The sequence below is a fragment of the Ranitomeya variabilis genome, chromosome 4 (assembly GCF_051348905.1).
Source record: "Ranitomeya variabilis isolate aRanVar5 chromosome 4, aRanVar5.hap1, whole genome shotgun sequence".
NCBI lineage: Eukaryota > Metazoa > Chordata > Amphibia > Anura > Dendrobatidae > Ranitomeya > Ranitomeya variabilis.
This window is the reverse complement of record NC_135235.1, coordinates 172,396,136-172,417,867: the sequence shown is the minus strand read 5'-3', so window position 1 is coordinate 172,417,867 and position 21,732 is coordinate 172,396,136. Positions and strand designations below refer to the sequence as shown.

At 45.0% G+C, this 21,732-nt stretch overlaps 1 protein-coding gene across 3 annotated transcripts in view; it reads left to right on the top strand.

The window, feature by feature from the left end:
* Nucleotides 1-21,732, top strand: part of BMS1 (BMS1 ribosome biogenesis factor) — a 91,178-nt gene that overhangs the window by 38,698 nt on the left and 30,748 nt on the right. For all 3 annotated transcript variants that reach the window (XM_077259387.1, XM_077259389.1, XM_077259388.1), the window contains exons 11-14: nt 16,566-16,667; nt 17,682-17,839; nt 19,024-19,105; nt 19,213-19,289. In XM_077259387.1, the coding sequence (XP_077115502.1) occupies nt 16,566-16,667; nt 17,682-17,839; nt 19,024-19,105; nt 19,213-19,289 (419 nt within the window). The remainder of the gene's footprint in view (nt 1-16,565; nt 16,668-17,681; nt 17,840-19,023; nt 19,106-19,212; nt 19,290-21,732) is intronic.

The window sequence follows — 21,732 nt, the reverse complement described above, 5'->3', positions numbered from 1 at the left end:
GCAAAAATTATTAAATTGCTGTCTGATAATTTGGCATATAAGAAACTTCCAGTCCATCCTACATCAAAACAGAAATTGATAAAATCATACTCGAAGGTGTAACTTTAGGGGTTCTAATTAAGAAACGAGCTGACATTTTTTGAACGTTTAACATCCAATCCTACCAATCTTACATGGATTGCCCAAAATTCATTCAAGAGGCGGTTTTTCCACCTATGAGACCAATAGTCTCAGGCATAGGCTCGTCGAATGAGCATTTGTGCCAATGGTTAGATTCACTGTTGCAACTGTTTGCTGGGAGTTTTTTCTGAAAGAAACCCTTGGTCATCACAGTTTACATGGTTCAGCTGTGATATAGTGTCGTTCTATACCTGCATTCCCTGTTCCCTGTCCATAAGAGCATTACATTTTTACTTGATAAAATCTAGTAATTATTCCCAGGATTTAATTAATTACATATTGCAGGTTACACAATTTCTATTAACTGATTCTTTTATTTTATTTTTTTTTTCATTTGACCAACCGTTTTATTTCCAGTGTTCAGGCGCGGCCATGGGGCTAAGTTCTCACCTTCCTTGACCAACCTTGTCATGGCCTTTGGGGAAGTTAATTACGTTTTATTCTACATCTAATGAATTTGCAGCACACATTGTCTGGTATGGCAGATATATAGAGGACACGCTCATCATCTGCACTGGGGATATATCTGCCATACCAAACTTTGTACAATATTTGAATTCTAATGACTATAACTTAAAATTTACACACATTAGTGATCTCGCATGCATTTCCTTTCTTGAATTAAAACTACAAGGTGTGCATGGTGAAATTATTTTGACTAGAACCTTTTCCAAACCCTTTGCGGGCAATACAATACTTCATGCAACTAGCACTCACCCCAAACACACTATTAGATCAATTCACGTAGGAAAATTCACAAGGATAAAATGTAATTGTAGTGATGTTAAAAACTTAGTCTGAGCTAGTCCAATCTTCGCAAAAATTGAAAAAGAGGAATTGTCCGAAATGGACACTCAATAGACCATTGTATATAGCCTCATAGAAAAGTCGCTCTGATCTTATTGCATCGGTTTCTGTAAAAAAAAAAAAAGGTGGACCAGCATTTCAAGCAAGAACAGTTTGTGTTTCCAATATAGTCCACAGTTCTATAGAATCAGAGGAATTATCAATACATTTCTGCCCATCCTTTACGAAGACCAAATACTAGTGACAGATCTACAATCTGGATGCAATATAGTGGCAAGGAGAGCACCAATCCTTGGCAACATATTTCCTAGTTATAAAACATGATTAAATTGCAAGGGTTTTTCACGTGCGGCAATAAGAACATGCAAACAGTCAATAATAAAATGTGATAATTAACCCCTTCACCCCCGGAGCTTTTTCCGTTTTTTTTTTTTCTTTTTTCGCTCCCCTCCTTCCCAGAGCCATAACTTTTTTTATTTTTCCATCAATATGGCCATGTGAGGGCTTATTTTTTGCAGGACGAGATGTACTTTTGAACGATACCATTGGTTTTACCATGCCGTGTAACAGAAAACAGGAAAAAAGTTCCAAGTGTGATGAAATTGCAAAAAAAGTGCAATCTCACACTTGTTTTTTGTTTGGCTTTTTTGACAGGTTCACCAAATGCTAAAACTGACCTGCCATTATGATTTTCCAGGTCATTACGAGTTCAAAGACACCTAACATGTCTAGGTTATTTTTTATCTAAGTGGTGAAAAAAAATTCCAAAATTTGCTTAAAAAAAATAAAAAAATTCACGATTTTCCGATACCCGTAGCCTCTCCAATTTTCGTCATATGGGGTCAGGTGAGGGCTTATTTTTTGCGTGCCAAGCTGGCGTTTTTAATGATACCATTTTGGTGTAGATACGTTCTTTTGATCGCCCGTTATTGCATTTTAATGCAATGTCGCGGCGACCAAAAAAACTTAATTTTGGCGTTTATTTTTTTTTCTCACTACGCCATTTAGCGGTCAGGTTAATCCTTTGTTTTTATTGATAGATCGGGCGATTCTGAACGCAGCAATACCAAAGATGTGTAGGTTTGATTTTTTTTTTTTTATTGTTTTATTTTGATTGGGGCGAAAGGGGGGTGATTTGAACTTTAATATATATATATCATTTTTTATTTTTTTTTTATAATTTTGGCATGCTTAGAAGCATGCACGACTCGATCGCCTCTGCTACATAGAGGTGAAGTACAGATCACCTCTATGTAGCAGAAATTTAGGTGTACTTTGAACGCCGACCACAGGGTGGTGCTCAAAGCAATCGGCCATCAACAACCATAGAGGTCTCAAGGAGACCTCTGGTTGTTATGGCAATGCACCGATGACCGCCGATCATGTGACGGGGGTCAGCGGTGCGAGCACCTCTGGCCACGCGGCCGGGAGCGCTAGTTAAATGCCGCTCTCAGCGCTTGACGGCGGCATTTAACTAGTTAATGGGCGTGAGCGGATCGCGCGCACATGTCAGCTGGGCTCACCTGAAAGCAGGGGATCTGCAGCTGACGTACTATTCCGTCAGCTGGAAGAAAGGGGTTAATTGTCATTGTTCTAACCTATTTTTGATATTAACCCCTTAACCTCCAGAGCTTTTTTCGGTTTTGCCTTTTCATTTTTCGCTCCCCTCCTTCCCAGAGCCATAACTTTTTTTTTTTTTTCCATCAATATGGCCATGTGAAGGGCTTAGTTTTTGCGGGACGAATTGTGCTTTTGAACGACACCATTGGTTTTTCCATGTTGTGTACTAGAAAACAGGAAAAAAATTCCAAGTGCAGTGAAATTGCAAAAAACAGTGCAATCCCACACTTGTTTTTTGTTTTGTATTTTGTGCTAAGATCACTAAATGCTAAAACTGAGCTGCCATTATGATTCTCCAGGTCATTACGAGTTCATTGACACCGAATATGTCTAGGTTCTTGTTTATCTAAGTGGTGAAAAATAAATTCCAAACTTTGATTAAAAAAAAACAAAACGCAATTTTCCCATACCCGTAGCGTTTCCATTTTTTGTGATCTGTGCTTGAGTTAGGGCTTATTTTTTGCGTGCCAAGCTGACGTTTTTAATTATATCATTTTGGTGCAGATACAATCTCTTGGTCGCCCGTTATTGCATTTTAATGCAATGCCGCGGCGACCAAAAAAAGGTAACTCTGGCATTTTGAAATTTTTTTTTCTCGCTACGCCGTTTAGCGATAAAGTTGATCCTTTTTTTGTTGATAGATCGAGCGACTCTGAACCCGGCGATACCAAATATGTGTATGTTTGATTTTTTTTATTATTATTTTATTTTGAATGGGGCAAAAGGGGGGTGATTTGAACTTTCATATTTTTTTCATATTTTTTAAAAACATACATATATTTTTCTCCTTTGCCACATTGGGGGACACAGAACCATGGTGTTATGCTGATGCTGCTTTCGCTAAGAGGCTGACACTAAGGGTAAGTTCACACAGGACTTTTTTGCTGTGTTTTTTTATGCTAATTTTCAGCTGCTTATAGGTGCTTTTTTGTTGCGTATGTGGTGCGTTTTTTTGGTGTGTTTATTTTTTTTTCTCTTTTTCCAGGCTAATGTCCTTGGATTTTCAGCAGCAAAAACGCAGCAAATAATGATACCTGCGTTTTTGCTGCGTTTTTTTCCTCACCCATTCAAGTCAATGGGTGAAAAAACGTAGCAAAAACGCTGAAAGAAGTGACATGCTCTATGTCAAAAAAACGCAGCAAAGCACAAAATACTGATCAAACAAAAAACCAATGTGTGTGCATGAGATTTATGAAATCTCATAGGATTTGCTGGTACTGTAAAAAGCAGCTGAAAATTAGCATAAAAAAACGCAGCAAAAATACGCAGCAAAAAAGTCCTGTGTGAACTTACCCTTAGTTGAGACAAAAAAGTTAGCTCCTCCCCTGCAGTATACACCCTCATGCTGGCTTCCAGAGACCCAGTTCAAGCTTAGTGTCTGTAGGAGGCACACAGGGTCTCCTATTCAGACCAGAATTTCTTATTTTTTGGTTTTTCACTATTTAACTTTTTTACCCGGATGAAGGGGCAACGGAACCTTTCAAGGCTCCGATTTCCCCGAACCAACAACAGGCGAGCACGGAGAGTGTCGCCTCTCCGTATCCTCTCCTGCGACATGGGGTGCCACTGCCTGGGCTGATTCTAGGGGCGACGGGCCCCTTCAAGGGCACCAATCTCCCCTCCTCCCTTAACAGACGAGCACATGGAGTGTCACCTCCACGTATCCTCTTCTGCAGCCAGGCCTATTGCCGGACATTTTGCCCTGCCCACCAGGTTATACCCTCGGATGCTCAGAGGCACCCTACATCGTGGCGTCCGTGCAGCCCCCACTGCATCACCACTGAAAAAAGCGGATGATGGAAGGAGGCTGACGGTTCCTCTCCATTCCCCTTTTAAGGGGATGGTGGATGGAGGCTTCCCCAACCCTGCACCGTCCTGACTACCCCGGGCACAGCTCTGTCCTGCGGCATCTGCCATCCCCTTCATATCGGGGTAAGTGCCACCCGGGAGGGCTCGTTTTCCGGCGGCCATAGGAGGGCTCCACCGAAGTTATAAATTTAGTCCCCGTCTTCGGCCTAGTGCGGGCCGCATCCCGATAGGCCCCGCCCACCGCTCACATCACTCTTGCGGCTCCGCCCCCAGACCTGGCGCTTCTCGCTCCTTGCGAGACTACCTCCCAACTCTTGGCAGCCATCTTCCCCCACTGCACAGCAGCTCCGGCCGCTTTCTGCACGTGTCAGCACTCCTGGATGCCGGTCTTCCCCTACTTAGCGCCACCTCATCAGATTGCGGGACACAGGACCTGGGTAAGGAGACTGCGCTAGGTGCTTCCCTGCAGCTTTACCCCACATCGCTACCACTAGCAGCGTTTTTACTTATATTGAGGTACATCATGTCGCAGTCAAGGGCTAAAAAGACTACAAAGGTACATACCACCTTTTTTATTGCGTGTACCACCTGCCAGGCTCCTCTCCCTCGGCCTCAAAGCTCCCCTCTCTGCTCAGCCTGTGATGCCCAATGTGCTCAGGAGCCCTCCGCCGCTACCGACCCCAGTGTATGTAGCCACCCAACAATCCCCCCCCCCCCCCCCCGAGTAGGCCGCATCACTGTCGCAATCCATGGCTTCGCTGGCCAAAGTGATTGAATCCCATCATGACCCCTCTAGGGAGCGGGGCACTCATCTACCTTGGTTGAGAGACCCCTCCCTTACAGGGTAATCATCGGCCAGCAGGGGCCGCTCTCACCTGAAGGAGGTACGGACATCCAAAAAACGGATCCGCACCACCTCTCCTGAGCATTTACCACGCCATTCAGCCTCTGGTAGCTCCACTTCTCGCTCACCCTCTCGACTGTGGATTCCCTCATTGAAGCTGTCACGCGCTAAAGGTTGATGATGACCCTAATTCGGCTCCGGATCATGCGGTATCTTTTAAAAGAACCGAGCGATCCCATAGGGTGTTCGCCTCCCATCCGGATTTTTTAGATATAGTCCGGCAACACAGGGAGCGACCGGATAAGCGCTTTACGGGAAAAAAGGCCCTGGAAACGAAGTACCCCTTTTCTGCAGATCTTGTCAAAGATTGGACGGAACCTCCACTAGTAGATCCTCCGGTATCTCGTTTGGCTACCAAAAAGCTTTGATCCGTAGCTGATAGGGCTTCGATTAAAAATCCCACAGAACGCCAAATAGATTCCCTGGCTCGCTCAGTATATGAAGCCTCAGGTTCCTCTCTATCCCCTTCCTTCGCAGCCGGAATGGGTCGCAAAAGCAATGGTTTTCTGGGCAGATGCCCTTGCAAAATCCATTCAGGACCAGGCTCTTCCGTCTGAGGCGGCGGATCTCGCCAAACAAATTGCTATGGCTGGAGACTATGTGATGTATGCGTCTTTAGATGCAGCAAACTGTGCTGCAATTGCTGCCTCAAACGCCGTCACCATTAGGGTAGCACTATGGCTTAGAGAGTGGCGTGCAGATTCCTCTTCTAAAATCTTTGATTTCTCTACCTTTTCAGAGCGGATGTCTGTTTGGAGAAAAATTAGACCAGCTTATTTCCGATGCTACAGGAGGGAAAAGCGAATTCCTCCCGCAGCACAGGCCAAAAACTGCTTTTCAGCGTCAGCAACATTTTCGCTTTCGGCACTTTCGCAGTAACCCATTCTGGTCCACCTCCACAGCCTCATCCAGATCAGAACGATCTCCACGTAAAGAGAGAGACGCTTGGCCCTCATACAGGCTGAATCAGTCCCGGCGAGGTAAGCCTAGGCAACCCAGAACCAGGGGATCCAGGCCCTCCAGATTTCCTTCACAATGACTCGGGGAGTTTTCCGGTCGACACCACCAAAGTCGGTGGATGCCTGCTTCTCTTTCAACATGTCTGGCTTTCTGTCATCCACGACGAATGGGTCAGAGACCTGGTGTCTTTTGGTTACAAAATAGAATTCTCCGCCCCCCGGCACGTTTTTTTCCCTTTCGTCTCCCAAGTTCAGAGGCTCAGTCTCGTGCACTTCATTGCGCCATCGAATCTCTCCGTCGAAACGGGGTCATTGTTCTGGTTCCGGAACACAAAAGATTCAGAGGTTTTTACTCAAACCTCTTCGTCGTTCCAAAAAAGGATGGGACGGTGCGCCCTCTTTTGGATCTAAAGCTCCTAAACAAGTATGTAAAGGTCCGGCACTTCAGGATGGAATCCCTCCAGTCAGTCATCTCCTCAATGGAGAGAGGAGAGTTTCTAGCATCAATAGACATCAAAGATACTTATCTCCATATCCCAGTCTTCCCGCCACATCAAAAGTTCCTAAGCTTTGCCATCCAGGAGGACCATTTTCAATTCACGGCCTTGCCACCGCACCCAGGGTATTCACAAAGGTCATGGCGGAGGTCATGGCCATTCTTGGTGGTCATGTTGCCATACTTAGGACGGACCTTTGATCAGGAGGTCGTCTATCATGCCTGCGACGCAATCGTCCGCATTACCTTGGATACTCTTTGATGCCTGGGCTGGCTGATCAACTTCGACAAGTCCTCCGCCATTCCAGCCCGACGGATCTCCTTCCTAGGCATGATCCTGGACACGTCCAAGGGGCTGGTTCTGCTTCCTCTGTCCAAGGCCCAAGAGCTTCAGCAGGGAACCCGGACACTTTGTCGTCCCTTTCCTCATTCCATTCGGTTTGCCATGAGGATCCTGGGGAAAATGGTGTCCGCAAAGGAAGCGGTTCCCTTTGCCCAACTGCATCTCCGCCCCTTACAACAGGCTCTGCTGGACAATTGTGACAGGAGTCCCTTATCCCTCGATCGACCATGTCCTCTGTCCCCGCGGATCAGGCAAGCGCTCAAATGGTGGCCTTTGGAATAATCTCTCAACCAGGGGAAGTCTTTTCTCCCAATTCACTGGCTGGTGGTAACTACCGACGCCTGTCTCCTCTGGGGAGCGGTGTTTTGCCACCACACAGGGGCGCTGGACGATTCGGGAGTCGAGACTTCCGATAAACTTCTTGGAGATTTGCTCTGAGACGTTTCCACTTCCTCCTCGCGGGTCACCCAATTCTAATTCAATCAGACAACGTCACAGCTGTGGCGTACATAAACCATCAGGGGGGTACCCGCAGCAGGGTGGCGATGCGGGAGGTCTCCCACATTCTCAGTTGGGCTGAGAACAACCGCTCCACCATTTCTGCAGTACACATTCCAGGCGTCGAGAACTGGGCGGCGGACTCTCTCAGCCGTCATGGTCACGCCTCGAGGGGAGTGGGAACTCGATCCGGAGGTCTTCTAGCAGATTTGCCTTCGCTGGGGGACTCCGGACGTGGATCTGATGGCGTCCAGACTGAGCGCAAAAGTTCCCAATTTCATAGCACGTTCTCGGGATCCCCAGGCCATCGGGGGGGATGCACTGATATCCCCTTTTCATCGGTTCCAATTCCCATACGTGTTTCCTCCACTTCCTTTACTACTGATGGTGATCCGAAAAATCAATATGGAGAGGGTTCCTTTGATCCTAGTCGCCCCAGATTGGCTACGTCGCGCGTGGTACGCGGAGCTCGTTCAACTCGTATCCAACGTTCCCTGGTGGCTACCAGACTGCCCAGATCTGCTTCGCCAAGGGCCGATCTACCACCAGAGCTCGGGCCCTACGTTTAGCGGCTTGGCTGTTGAAAAATGGATCCTAACTCAAGCTGGTTTCTCCCAGCAAGTCATTGCCACCATGATAATCGCTCGCAAGACGTCTTCCGCTCGCATCTATCACCGCACCTGGAAAGCCTTCTTCTCATGGTGCAGGCTCCTTGGTCGTCCTCCTTTCGTTTTTTTCAATTCCCTCCATTCTAGAATTTCTTCAGTCCGGCTTGGATTCCGGTCTGGCGCTCCATTCCCTCAAGGGTCAGATCTCGGCATTATCCATGTTGTTCCAACGTAAGATTGCTGCTAACTTGCAAGTCAGGAGTTTTGTTCAGGGGGTATCCCACATAGTTCCCCCCTATAGAATGCCGTTAGAGACTTGGGATCTCAATTTGGTCCTGAGTGTTCTTCAGGAGTCACCTTTTGAACCTCTGCAAGATGTCTCGCTGATTGTTCTCTCCTGGAAGGTCGCTTTCCTTGTGGCAGTAACCTCTATCAGGCGAGTCTGAGTTGGCCGCCCTGTCCTGCCGGGCACCCTTCCTTTCCTTCCACCAGGACAAAGTGGTCCTACCTCCATCTCCGTATTTTCTTCCCAAGGTGGTCTCCTCCTTCCACCTTGATGAAGATATCGTTCTTCCCTCCTTCTGTCCACAGCCAAGACATAGGGTTGAAAAGGCCCTTCACACCTTGGACGTGCTAAGGGCTCTCAGGAGGTACATTTCTAGGACTGCCCCTTCCTCAAATTGGACTCCCTCTTTGTGCTCCCTGAGGGTCACAGAAAGGGTTTAGCCGCTTCTAAAGCCACGATAGCCAGATGGATCCGATCAGCTATTCAAGAATCTTATCGGGTCAGGGGCAGACCTATCCCGGCGGGGATTAGGGCACTCTCAACTCGGTCGGTGGGTGCTTCCTGGGCCATTCGGCACCAGGCGTCGGCAGAGCAGGTTTGCAAAGCCGCAACATGGTCCAGCCTGCATACTTTCACGAAGCACTATAAAGTCCACACTCAATCTTCTGCAGATGCGGCCCTTGGCAGACGTATTCTGCAAGCGGCCGTTGCGCATTTATAGTCAGTTGGTACACGGAGTTATTTGGTTATATTGTTCCCCTCCCAGGGACTGCTTTGGGATGTCCCATGGTTCTGTGTCCCCCAATGTGGCGAAGGAGCAATAGGGATTTTTGTGGACTCACCGTAAAATCCCTTTCTCCGAGCCACTCATTGGGGGACACAGCACCCACCCTGTTAGCCTTATGGCTTGTTTCTTTTTTGGCTTTTGGCGTACTCTGACATGTTATACTCTAATATTATGTTATATGTGGTTAATGATCTCCTACTGCTTTTACACTGAACTGGGTCTCTGGAAGCCAGCATGAGGGTGTATACTGCAGGGGAAGAGCTAACTTTTTTGTCTCAACTTCGTGTCAGCCTCCTAGCGACAGCAGCATCAGCATAACACCATGGTTCTGTGTCCCCGAATGAGTGGCTCAGAGAAAAGGATTTTACGGTGAGTACACAAAAATCCCTATTTTTTAATTTTTGCATGCTTAAATAGCCTCCATAGGAGGCTAGAAGCTGCCATAGCGCAATCTCCTGTGCTGCATATAGGTGATTTCTCAGATCACCTCTATGTAGCAGAATTACAACCTTGCTATGAGCGTCGACCACAGGTTGTCGCTCACAGCAATTCGGCATCAACAACCAAAGAGGTCTCAAGGAGACCTCTAATTGTCATGCTGACGCACCGATGACCCCCGATTATGTGACGGGGGTCACCGGTGCGTGCATTTCCCGCCAGAAGCGCTTGTTAAATGCCACTATCAGTTTGACAGCAGCATTTAACAAGTTAATAGGCGCGGGTGGAATCGCAATCTATTGCAGGCACATGTCAGCTGTTCAAAACAGCTGACATGTCTCGGCTTTGAGGTGGGCTCACCGCCGGAGCCCACATCAAAGCGGGGGATACTGCCATTGGCGTAATAGTATGTCCGATGGCTGTAAGGGGTTAAGGACCTGACGTGTCTCATGTGATTTAGTATGTGCATTTGTTTGGGTTTAATGTCATTTAAAGCATTGTGGGAGTTGCCGTTTAACCCCTTAATCCCGTATGACGTACTATCCCGTCAAGGTGACCTGGGACTTAATTCCCGGTGACGGGATAGTACGTCATATGCGATCGGCCGCGCTCACGGGGGGAGCGCGGCCGATCGCGGCCGGGTGTCAGCTGCCTATCGCAGCTGACATCCGGCACTATGTGCCAGGAGCGGTCACGGACCGCCCCCAGCACATTAACCCCCGCCACACCGCGATCAAACATGATCGCAGTGTACCGGCAGTATAGGGAAGCATCGCGCAGGGAGGGGGCTCCCTGCGGGCTTCCCTGAGACCCCCGGAGCAACGCGATGTGATCGCGTTGCTCCGAGGGTCTCCTACCTCCTTCCTCCCTGCAGGTCCCGGATCCAAGATGGCCGCGGCATCCGGGTCCTGCAGGGAAGGAGGTGGCTTACCGAGTGTCTGCTCAGAGCAGATGCTGGTAAGCCTGCACCGATGTAAGTGAGATCGGTGATCTGACAGAGTGCTGTGCACACTATCAGATCATCGATCTGTGATGTCCCCCCCTGGGACAAAGTAAAAAAAAAAAATTTACCACATGTGTAAAAAAAAAAAAAATTCCTAAATAAATAATAATAAAAAATATATATTATTCCCATAAATACATTTCTTTATCTAAATTAGAAAAACAAAACAATAAAAGTACACATATTTAGTATCGCCGCGTCCGTAACGACCCAACCTATAAAACTGCCCCACTAGTTAACCCCTTCAGTAAACACCGTAAGAAAAAAAAAAAGAGGCATAAAACAACGCTTTATTACCATACCACCGAACAAAAAGTGGAATAACACGCGATTAAAAAGACTGATATAAATAACCATGGTACCGCTGAAAACGTCATCTTGTCCCGCAAAAAACAAGCCGCCATACAGCATCATCAGCAAAAAAATAAAAAAGTTATAGTCCTGAGAATAAAGCGATACCAAAATAATTATTTTTTCTATAAAATAGTTTTTATCGTATAAAAGCGCCAAAACATAAAAAAATGATATAAATGAGGTATCACTGTAATCGTACTGACCCGAAGAATAAAGCTGCTTTATCAATTTTACCAAACGTGGAATGGTATAAACGCCTCTCCCAAAAGAAATTCATGAATAGCAGGTTTTTGGTCATTCTGCCTCACAAAAATCGGAATAAAAAGTGATCAAAAACGGTCACGTGTCCGAAAATGTTACCAATAAAAACGTCAGCTCGTCCCGCAAAAAACAAGACCTCACATGACTCTGTGGAGCAAAATGTGGAAAAATTATAGGTCTCAAAATGTGGAGACGCAAAAACTTTTTTGCTATAAAAAGCGTCGCTGGTTTCACACTTGCGTTTTTGTCTGCAGCGTTTTTTGCACAAAAAAACGCATGCGTTTTTTCCCTATATTTAACATTGAAAACGCATGCGTTTTTTTGTACGCGTTTGGTCACGTTTTCAAACGCATGCGTTCATTTTCAGAAATACAACTTGCAGTATTTTCTTGCGTTTTTAAGCACATGCGTTTGCGTTAAAAACGCATGCGTTTTTATTGAAAAAAAAACAGAAAACACACTGAAAAGCCACCCACCACCATCAAGGTGATAAAGGGATCCTAACCCTAACTCTACCCCTAACCTCCCCCCTAACCGTTTAATGAACATTTTCTGACAGTCATAGTGCCACGTATTTAAGTGCCACGTATTTAAGTGCCACGTATTTAAGTGCCACGTATTTAAGTGCCACGTATTTAAGTGCCACGTATCACGTATTTCAGTGCCACGTGTTTCAGTGCCACGTGTTTCAGTGCCACGTATCACGTATTTCAGTGCCACGTATCACGTATTTCAGTGCCACGTATTTCAGTGCCACGTATTTCAGTGCCACGTATTTCAGTGCCACGTATTTCAGTGCCACGTATTTCAGTGCCACGTATTTCAGTGCCACGTATTTCAGTGCCACGTATTTCAGTGCCACGTATTTCAGTGCCACGTATTTCAGTTGCACGTATTTCAGTGCCACGTATTTCAGTTGCACGTATTTCAGTTGCACGTATTTCAGTTGCACGTATTTCAGTTGCACGTATTTCAGTTGCACGTATTTCAGTTGCACGTATTTCAGTTGCACGTATTTCAGTTGCACGTATTTCAGTGCCACGTATTTCAGTCACGTTTAGGGTTAGGGGTAGGGTTAGGGCTAGGGCTAGGGTTGGAGGTAAAGTTAGGGTTGGGGCTAAAGTTAGGGTTGGGGCTAAAGTTAGGGTTAGGGTTTGGATTACATTTACGGTTTGGATTAGGGTTGGGATTAGAATTATGGGTGTGTCAGGGCTAGGGGTGTGGTTAGGGTTACCGTTGGGATTAGGGTTAGGGGTGTGTTTGGGTTAGGGTTTCAGGTAGAATTGGGGAGTTTCCACTGTCCAGGCACATCAGGGGCTCTCCAAACGCGACATGGCGTCCAATCTCAATTCCAGCCAATTCTGCGTTGAAAAAGTAAAACAGTGCTCCTTCCCTTCCGAGCTCTCCCGTGCGCCCAAAAAGGGGTTTACCCCAACATATGGGTTATCAGCGTACTCGGGACAAATTGAACAACAACTTCTGGGGTCCAAGTTCTCTTGTTATCCTTGGGAAAATAAAAATTTGGGGGGCTAAAAATCATTTTTGTGGGGAAAAAAAAGATGTTTTATTTTCACGGCTCTGCGTTATAAACTGTAGTGAAACACTTGGGGGTTCAAAGTTCTCACAACACATCTAGATAAGTTCCTTGGGAGGTCTAGTTTCCAATATGGGGTCACTTGTGGGGGGTTTGTACTGTTTGGGTACATCAGGGGCTCTCCAAATGCAACGTGACGGCTGCTGACCAATCCATTTAAGTCTGCATTCCAAATGGCGCTCCTTCCCTTCCGAGCTCTGTCATGCGCCCAAACAGTGATTCCCCCCCACATATGGGGTATCAGCGAACTCGGGACAAATTGGAAAACAAATTTTGGGGTCCAATTTATTCTGTTACCCTTGTAAAAATACAAAGCTGTGGGCTAAAAAATCATTTTTGAGAAAAAAAAATATATATATTTTCACGGCTCTGCGTTATAATCTGTAGTGAAACACTTGGGGGTTCAAAGCTCTCAAAACACATCTAGATAAGTTCCTTAGGGGGTCTACTTTCCAAAATGGTGTCACTTGTAGGGAGTTTCAATGTTTAGGCACATCAGGGGCTCTCCAAACGCAACATGGCGTCCCATCTCAATTCCAGTCAATTTTGCATTGAAAAGTCAAATGGCGCTTCTTCCCTTCCAAGCTCTGCCATGCGCCCAAACAATGGTTTACACCCACATATGGGGTATCAGCGTACTCAGGACAAATTGCACAACATTTTTTGGGGTCCAATTTCTTCTCTTACCCTTGGGAAAATAAAAAATTGGGGGCGAAAAGATCATTTTTGTGAAAAAATATGATTTTTTATTTTTACGGCTCTGCATTATAAACTTCTGTGAAGCACTTGGTGGGTCAAAGTGCTCAACACACATCTAGATAAGTTCCTTAGGGGGTCTACTTTCCAAAATGGTGTCACTTGTAGGGGGTTTCAGTGTTTAGGCACATCAGGGGCTCTCCAAACGCAACATGGCGTCCTATCTCAATTCCAGTCAATTTTGCATTGAAAAGTCAAATGGCGCTCCTTCCCTTCCAAGCTCTGCCATGCGCCCATACAATGGTTTACACCCACATATGGGGTATCAGCGTACTCAGGACAAATTGTACAACAACTTTTGGGGTCCATTTTCTCCTGTTACCCTTGGTAAAATAAAACAAATTGGAGCTGAAATAAATTTTGTGTGAAAAAAAGTTAAATGTTCATTTTTATTTAAACATTCCAAAAATTCATGTGAAACACCTGAAGGGTTAATAAACTTCTTGAATGTGGTTTTGAGCACCTTGAGGGGTGCAGTTTTTAGAATGGTGTCACACTTGGGTATTTTCTATCATATAGACCCCTCAAAATGACTTCAAATGAGATGTGGTCCCTAAAAAAAAATGGTGTTGTAAAAATGAGAAATTTCTGGTCAAATTTTAACCCTTATAACTCCCTAACAAAAAAAATTTTGGTTCCAAAATTGTGCTGATGTAAAGTAGACATGTGGGAAATGTTACTTATTAAGTATTTTGCGTGAGTCTGTGATTTAAGGGCATAAAAATTCAAAGGTGGAAAATTGCGAAATTTTCAAAATTTTTCGCCAAATTTCCATTTTTTTCACAAATAAACGCAAGTTATATAGAATAAATTTTACCACTAACATGAAGTACAATATGTCACGAGAAAACAATGTCAGAATCGCCAAGATCCGTCAGAGCGTTCCAGAGTTATAGCCTCATAAAGGGACAGTGGTCAGAATTGTAAAAATTGGCCCGGTCATTAACGTGCAAACCACCCTCGGGGCTTAAGGGGTTAACAAGCTTTGAGAAAGATCGCTGCTACAATCGAAATGCGTCGTTTTTCCCCCAGTCTTAGAGTACTGTCCCTGAGTTACCTATGTTTTAATTTGAACGAAAAAATTAAAAATTCCCTTAATCTGAGGAGCTGGAACACTACTTCATTAATATACTCACCTCTTGCCTCTTTCTCCGGTGTCCAGCGCTGTTCTGCCACACTTCTGAGTGAATTCACTGCAATTGCGAGTGCCTGGCTCACTCTGTGCACTGTGTGGCGGAAGGCTCTTTTACACTGTGAGCCTATGGAGCCTGGTTCTGAGCTTTGTACTGACGCTCCAGAGGCTCACAGTGTAAAAGCCACTGCTGGGTCACATACACACCCCAGTGTGGTCTGGAGGGTCTGCAGAGTGGTAACGGCTCTGGATCCCGGAGAACGCGGTGGTAGGTGAGTATAGTAACACATTCGCACTATATTATATGCATATATATACGTTTAATAACAACTTCTACATGGGCGCTTCTTTTAGTTAGCCACAATAAGAGGAGTATTTCTCTGTTGCTAAAATGCTTTGACCGAGTGTTCACTTAGTTTTTCTTAGCTTTTGACACCGAAACCATAATGATGTTGAATGCTGGCACAACGTTTTAACAGAAAAGTGACATGTTGGTTACTTAATTACAAGCATAGGAATTTTGCCTATTTTCATTAAATCTTGTCTTAGTTACCTTATTTTTCGACCCTGACACTTTTTTTCCTCCAAATTTCTAAGGCAAGTGTGGGTGCGTCTTATGGTCGGAATGTAGCATGTGGGGAGGGGGCAGCGGCAGAGTGGGATCGCACTCCCAGGAGGCAGGAAAATGTCTCCGCTGCAGGATTCCAGTGCTGGGGAAACCACGTGGTCCCGATACTTAAAGTGAAGTGAATATTCATTAGCCGCTTCCATGCCCACCTGTCAGCACGGAGCAGTGATTGGGGAGCAGCAAACCGATATTCCTTCACTTAAACGGGACACACATGGTTTCCCCAGTGCTGGATTCTTGCAGCAGCTGGGGAGATCTGTGTCCGGTGGAGGAGGGAGCGCCGCATACCTGACAGCACAGCCCCTACTCGTGCTGTGCTAGATGCGGAGTGCTGCGGCATAAGGACCGGTCTGAGGTCATGAAGAGGGCGGGCTGGAGCATCACATGACCGCACAAAGCCCTGCCTCTTCGTGAGGTCATCACAGGTCCTGCAGGCAGCTCAGTACACACAGTGCAGCTTTCGCTTACATGATCTGTGGCGAGGTCATACGACAGATGGCACTGTGCGGTCATGGCTGGCTGCAGGACCTGCACTGAGCACAGCCTGTACAAGAAAGAGTTAAAAGGTTAGGGATTACAGCACATAAAAAAGCACTCTGCCACGCCGGTGGTGTACTATAACTCCCAGCATGCCATAGGATCTGCAGAACATGCTGGGAGTTATAGTTCTCCCATGGGATCTTAAAGCAGCATTCCAGTGTTATTTTTCAGTGCTGGAGTGGTGCTTTAAATATAAGCCCTGTGCCCCCATTCTTATACTCACCCTCCAGCGTCTTCATATAGTACTTTACAGACACCACACTGGTTCCGCAGCACCATCTTCTACCCGCAGCTTCCAACATAATAACATACTATTATATATAATAACACCACATATAATAGTATGTTATTTATGTTCTTAAATATTTTACCACATTTTTGCTTCAAATATATTTTTCCCTATTTTCCACCTCTAAAACCTGGGTGCGTCTTACAGTCCGGTGTGTCTTCTAGTCCGAAAAATATGGTACATGAATCTTCTGTGATCCGGTCAGGCATTCTGCATTTAGATATATATAAGGCTTGTTGACAGATTCTAAACCTTTCATGTCTTCGTTTATAGGTGCTTTAAAGTGGAAAGAAGACCTGAAAAAAAAAGCTGCTGAGGTTTTTCTTCGACAGCAGCAGTCTGTGCCTAATCTCCGAAAACTTGTCTATGGAGCAGGTGACGTACCCTATATAGTCTAATGGTATAGGACAATGGAAGCTAACACTGGATGAGTTGTCTTCTAGGAGTTAGGATACAAAGTTATTTAATTTTGCTTTCCTATTTTTTTTCCATCATGGAATGTATGGACAAATTAAAGCATCTCGCTTGTCGGTGGGTTGTGCCCATACCCTTCTTTACGCTGTCGATTTAAGCTGGCAGTCAATTGGTATAAGGACATACCCTATTGACAAAGAACATGGAAATACCCAGTATAATCAAACTGTTCATAGATTTCTGGACAGAATAACAGATAGCACCCTAATGTAACGTGATTAAAGTGCTGTCTGTGATTTTCATGGACCCATAGACTTCTACTAGACTTGTATGGATAATTTTGATTCATAACTTTAATCAAAACTGGACATGTTGCTGTCATTTTGTTTTTGCTAAAAAAAACCCGGGCATGTGAACTGTCCCAAAAATTCTACTGGATGTATGCTCTATCCATGAAAAACACAGAACGGGTACATGATTCATAGATGTCCGAATGAGACTGCATTTTGACTGAACACTGTGCCAGTAGGTTTGCACCTCCTGTTGCAATCTCCTTATACTTATTGGAGACTCCTATTATGATCTGCTTTGATCTCTTACGTTACTTATGCTTAAAGCACCCTTTACTATGCACCTGCACTTTATATACATAAATCGTTATGTGTGTTTTGAGCAATCCTTATAGTGCACTTGCTCTTTATATTTGTATCTGTTTTTCCTCTGTTGCTTAATTTGGTTCATGCTGCTGATGCTGCTACGCCTCTTCTTTTAAATTACTTGTCCTGTCATTTTGGTGTCCTTAATAAAATCATCAGTTTGCCGATTATTGGATTATCTATATTTTTAACACAAAGTAGTTTCTCAGTTATATAAAGTATTCATTACCCTAGAGTCAATTCTTGTTGCATTGTTCATTTCAAATTTAAGGTGTGTGCTTATTTTTTCATTGTTTGATTTGGTTTATATTTCTCACAGTGGTCGGCAATGTAGAAGATGAAGATGATGAGAATGTGGAAGAACTAGGTGGTCTGTTTCATGTCAGTCGTCCCGATAAGGAATCTAAGAGAGCATCAAATGCTGTAGACTGTTCGAAATTTATGGTGGAAAATCCTCAAGATTGGGATGACGATGAGGTATTTAGGAAGAAGTCTTGCAGTTCTTACATAAAAAAAAATAAATAAATTGCATTATAATGGTGAAACTCTGTCCCGTACATGACCTTTGTGGATACACTTATAATGGCTTCTTAGAACCAGGACATCTTATAACTCGTTTTAGTTGCAAATGGCTGTATATTTTATATTGGTTTAGTAATCTAATAAGCATTTTTCTCCACGTCCTGTCTGAGGGGAGAATCGTCTCCACATAATTAAAGTGGAAATGTTTTATTGAAATATTTTTTTAAATTGCAGCCATCAAAAGCTGATGAAACCACAGTGAGTTTCTATCAAGGGAAGGTGGCTGCTTGTCAGGGAAGCAGGCCAAGTAGCTTAAAGGGAGTGTGTCAGCAGGTATTCACATCTCGCCCCCAAACTATGTGCGCATGTGGCCTTTACATGGCCAGTCCATTACATGGCCAGTCCATTAGTGTTTGAATTGTTATGCAATTGAAGCTGAAGAGCTATGGTAGATCTGAAGCCTCAGTCTCTCCAGCTTTATTGCTCAAACATTGCCATCTCCTGTTTGAACGATGGCTCCTTTGCCTGAAGTCACACCGCCTATAGAGAGTCAGTCAAGGAGGATGAGTTGGTGCTGGGCAGGGAATAGAGTTGGAGTGACAGTCTTCTGATCTACCATAGCTTTTCAGTCTCATTTGTGTATCAATTCCAACAGTGATTTCTCAGTAATGGAGGAACAGACTGGCCATGTAATAAAGGTATTGCTAAACTTGTCTTTACAATAGCTACATGTACATATAAATAGTTTGGTTGGGTAAAATCCTGCTAGCGGACTCCCTTTGACATCCATTGTCTATGCCGGTTTCTTTTGTGTGGGGAAAAAAGCACTGTTAGAAAAATGTCCTAGTTAACCTTCCATAATAAAAGACATGGGGCACGGAGCCTGACCACTAAGTATGTACTAAATGCCCTGACAAAAGAGCACATGGGATTTACTGAGGTGTCTGGGCGTGTTATAGGGATTTCTGTGATCGCTACTTGTGACCAAACCTCTGCCATTTATAAGAGCTCGGGGGCTTTTGCTCTACTGCACTTTAGTCATTAGAAAGCATTGCCTAATGGATCACGCTTATAGCCATGTATGATGTCTACTATCCTCATAGATTGATTCCAGCTCACATTTCTTTTATGTTTGTCAGGTTATGGACTGCATTCGTGATTGCTTTGTCACTGGAAATTGGGAAGCAGAAAAGGATGCGGAAAAGCTGCTGCATGAAGATGGTAAAATCTATTTCATTCCTCTTATACCTGCTATCCGCGTAATATGTAACATCTGATCAACATACCACTTTTGAGTTACTTATTTTGCTATATTTATATATTCTCAGAGGAGCTGTATGGTGACTTTGAAGATCTGGAGACAGGGCAGGTGCACAAGGGCCAACCGGAGTCCCAGAAAGGGGAGGTAATGCGTATTTAACATGTTGAATTGCTGTAGAGTTAATGCCTTTTTACAACGGGGGCACACGTGGCTGGACCATACTCCGCCTTCATAACGTCTAGAAAATTGACCCTGGTGACCTAGTTTTTATCTTTACATTCAGTGGTTGTATGCTTTCTACTAATGGTTGGTTGCATGTATCATCTTGTTAGCGGACAGTGTATCAGTGGAGTGTGTGGCAAGTAAATAAGGGTGTTTTTGTGTGACTGCATAGGAGTTGGGTTGGGAGGGAGTCATGCTGTGGCAATAATGAGCCGAAGGCGTGGTTGGTGTTCTGATTCCGAGGGAAAGCTGCTGAAGACGTGTGGGGGATGTGAAAATAAGGAAGTGGCGGCTGCACCGAGTTCTGGGGTAGTTACAAGTGGGGGCTACGGCTCCCAGTGGGTAGCTGAAGACCAGTTGCGAAAACAGTTTTTTCTATTAGAGGAAAGGGTGTGGGCAATTCAGAGGCCTACGACTAAGGGTACTGTCACACATTGGCACTTTGATCGCTACGACGGTACGATCTGTGACGTTCCAGCGATATCCATACGATATCGCAGTGTCTGACACGCAGCAGCGATCAGGGACCCTGCTGAGAATCGTACGTCGTAGCAGATCGTTTGGAACTTTCTTTCGTCGCTGGATCTCCCGCTGTCATCGCTGGATCGTTGTGTGTGACACCGATCCAGCAATGCGTTCGCTTGTAACGAGGGTAAACATCGGGTTACTAAGCGCAGGGCCGCGCTTAGTAACCCGATGTTTACCCTGGTTACCAGCGTAAAAGTAAAAAAAAAACAAACAGTACATACTCACATTCCGGTGTCCGTCCCCCGGCGTTCTGCTTCTCTGCACTGTGAGCGCCGGCCGACCGGAAAGCGAGCACAGCGGTGACGTCACCGCTCTGCTTTCCGGCTGGCACAGACACAGTGGAGAGAAGCAGAACGCCGGGGGACAGACACCGGAATGTGAGTATGTACTGTTTGTTTTTTTTTACTTTTACGCTGGTAACCACGGTAAACATCGGGTTACTAAGCGCGGCCCTGCGCTTAGTAACCCGATGTTTACCCTGGTTACCCGGGGACTTCGGCATCGTTGGTCGCTGGAGAGCTGACTGTGTGACAGCTCCCCAGCGACCACACAACCACTTACCAACGATCACGGTCAGGTCGTATCGCTGGTCGTGATCGTTGGTAAATCGTTTTGTGTGACAGTACCCTAAGGCATCATTCAGACTGCGATCATTCTGTGATTTTTGACATAGATAAGATGATCTGATTGTCATCAGTCTTTGTGCAGTGTCCGTTTTTCATCAGTGACCCTCAGAAATGAAAAAAATAATTAGCAAAGCTTCTATCAATTACAGCGTTAATCACGGTCAGTACATGGATGGATTGTACACTGATGGCGTCAGAGTGCTGTCAGTGATTTTCAGGGACCCTTAGACTTGTATGGGTAATCCGTGACTTGGATCAAAAACTAATATATCTGTGTTTTTTATTTTTTTTTTTATGTTGGCACATGGTCTACAAAAGAACACAGGTATATGACTCGTACTGTAGACTTTAAGGCCGGCCTCACACTAGCGAGTTTTACGGACGTATGAGCGCATAAACTACGTCCGTAAAACTCGCAAAATAAATGGCACAATTATTCTCAATGGGGCTGCTCCTATTAGCCGTATATTACGGTTCAGTATTATACGGCTTTCTACGGCCGTACAAAATCGCAGCATGCTGCGTTTGTCACCGTATTGCGCAAAAAAATCGCCAATGAAAGTCTATGGGGGCGAGAAAAATACGGATTCCACACTGACCAGCAGTGTGACTTGCGAGAAATACGCAGCGGTGTTAGTGAAAAGTCGGTAATTCAATTGCCGGCTTTTCATTTCTCCTGCACAAACCCGACAGGATATGAGACATGGTTTACATACAGTAAACCATCTCATATCCCCTTTTTTTTTGCATATTCCACACTACTAATGTTCAGCTGTAGCTGCTGAAATAAAGGGTTAAATGGCGGAAAAAATTGGCGTGGGCTCCCGCGCAATTTTCTCCGCCAGAATGGTAAAGCCAGTGACCGAGGGCAGATATTAATAGCCAGGAGAGGGTCCATGGTTATTGGCCCCCCCGTGGCTAAAAACATCTGCCCCCAGCCACCCCAGAAAAGGCACATCTGGAAGATGCGCCTATTCTGGCACTTGGCCACTCTCTTCCCACTCCCTGTAGCGGTGGGATATGGGGTAATGAAGGGTTAATGCCACCTTGCTATTGGAAGGTGACATTAAGCCAGATTAATAATGGAGAGGCGTCAATTATGACACCTATCCATTATTAATCCAATAGTACGAAAGGGTTAAAAAACACACACACGCATGATTTAAAAGTATTTTAATGAAATAAACACAGCGGTTGTTGTAATAATTTAT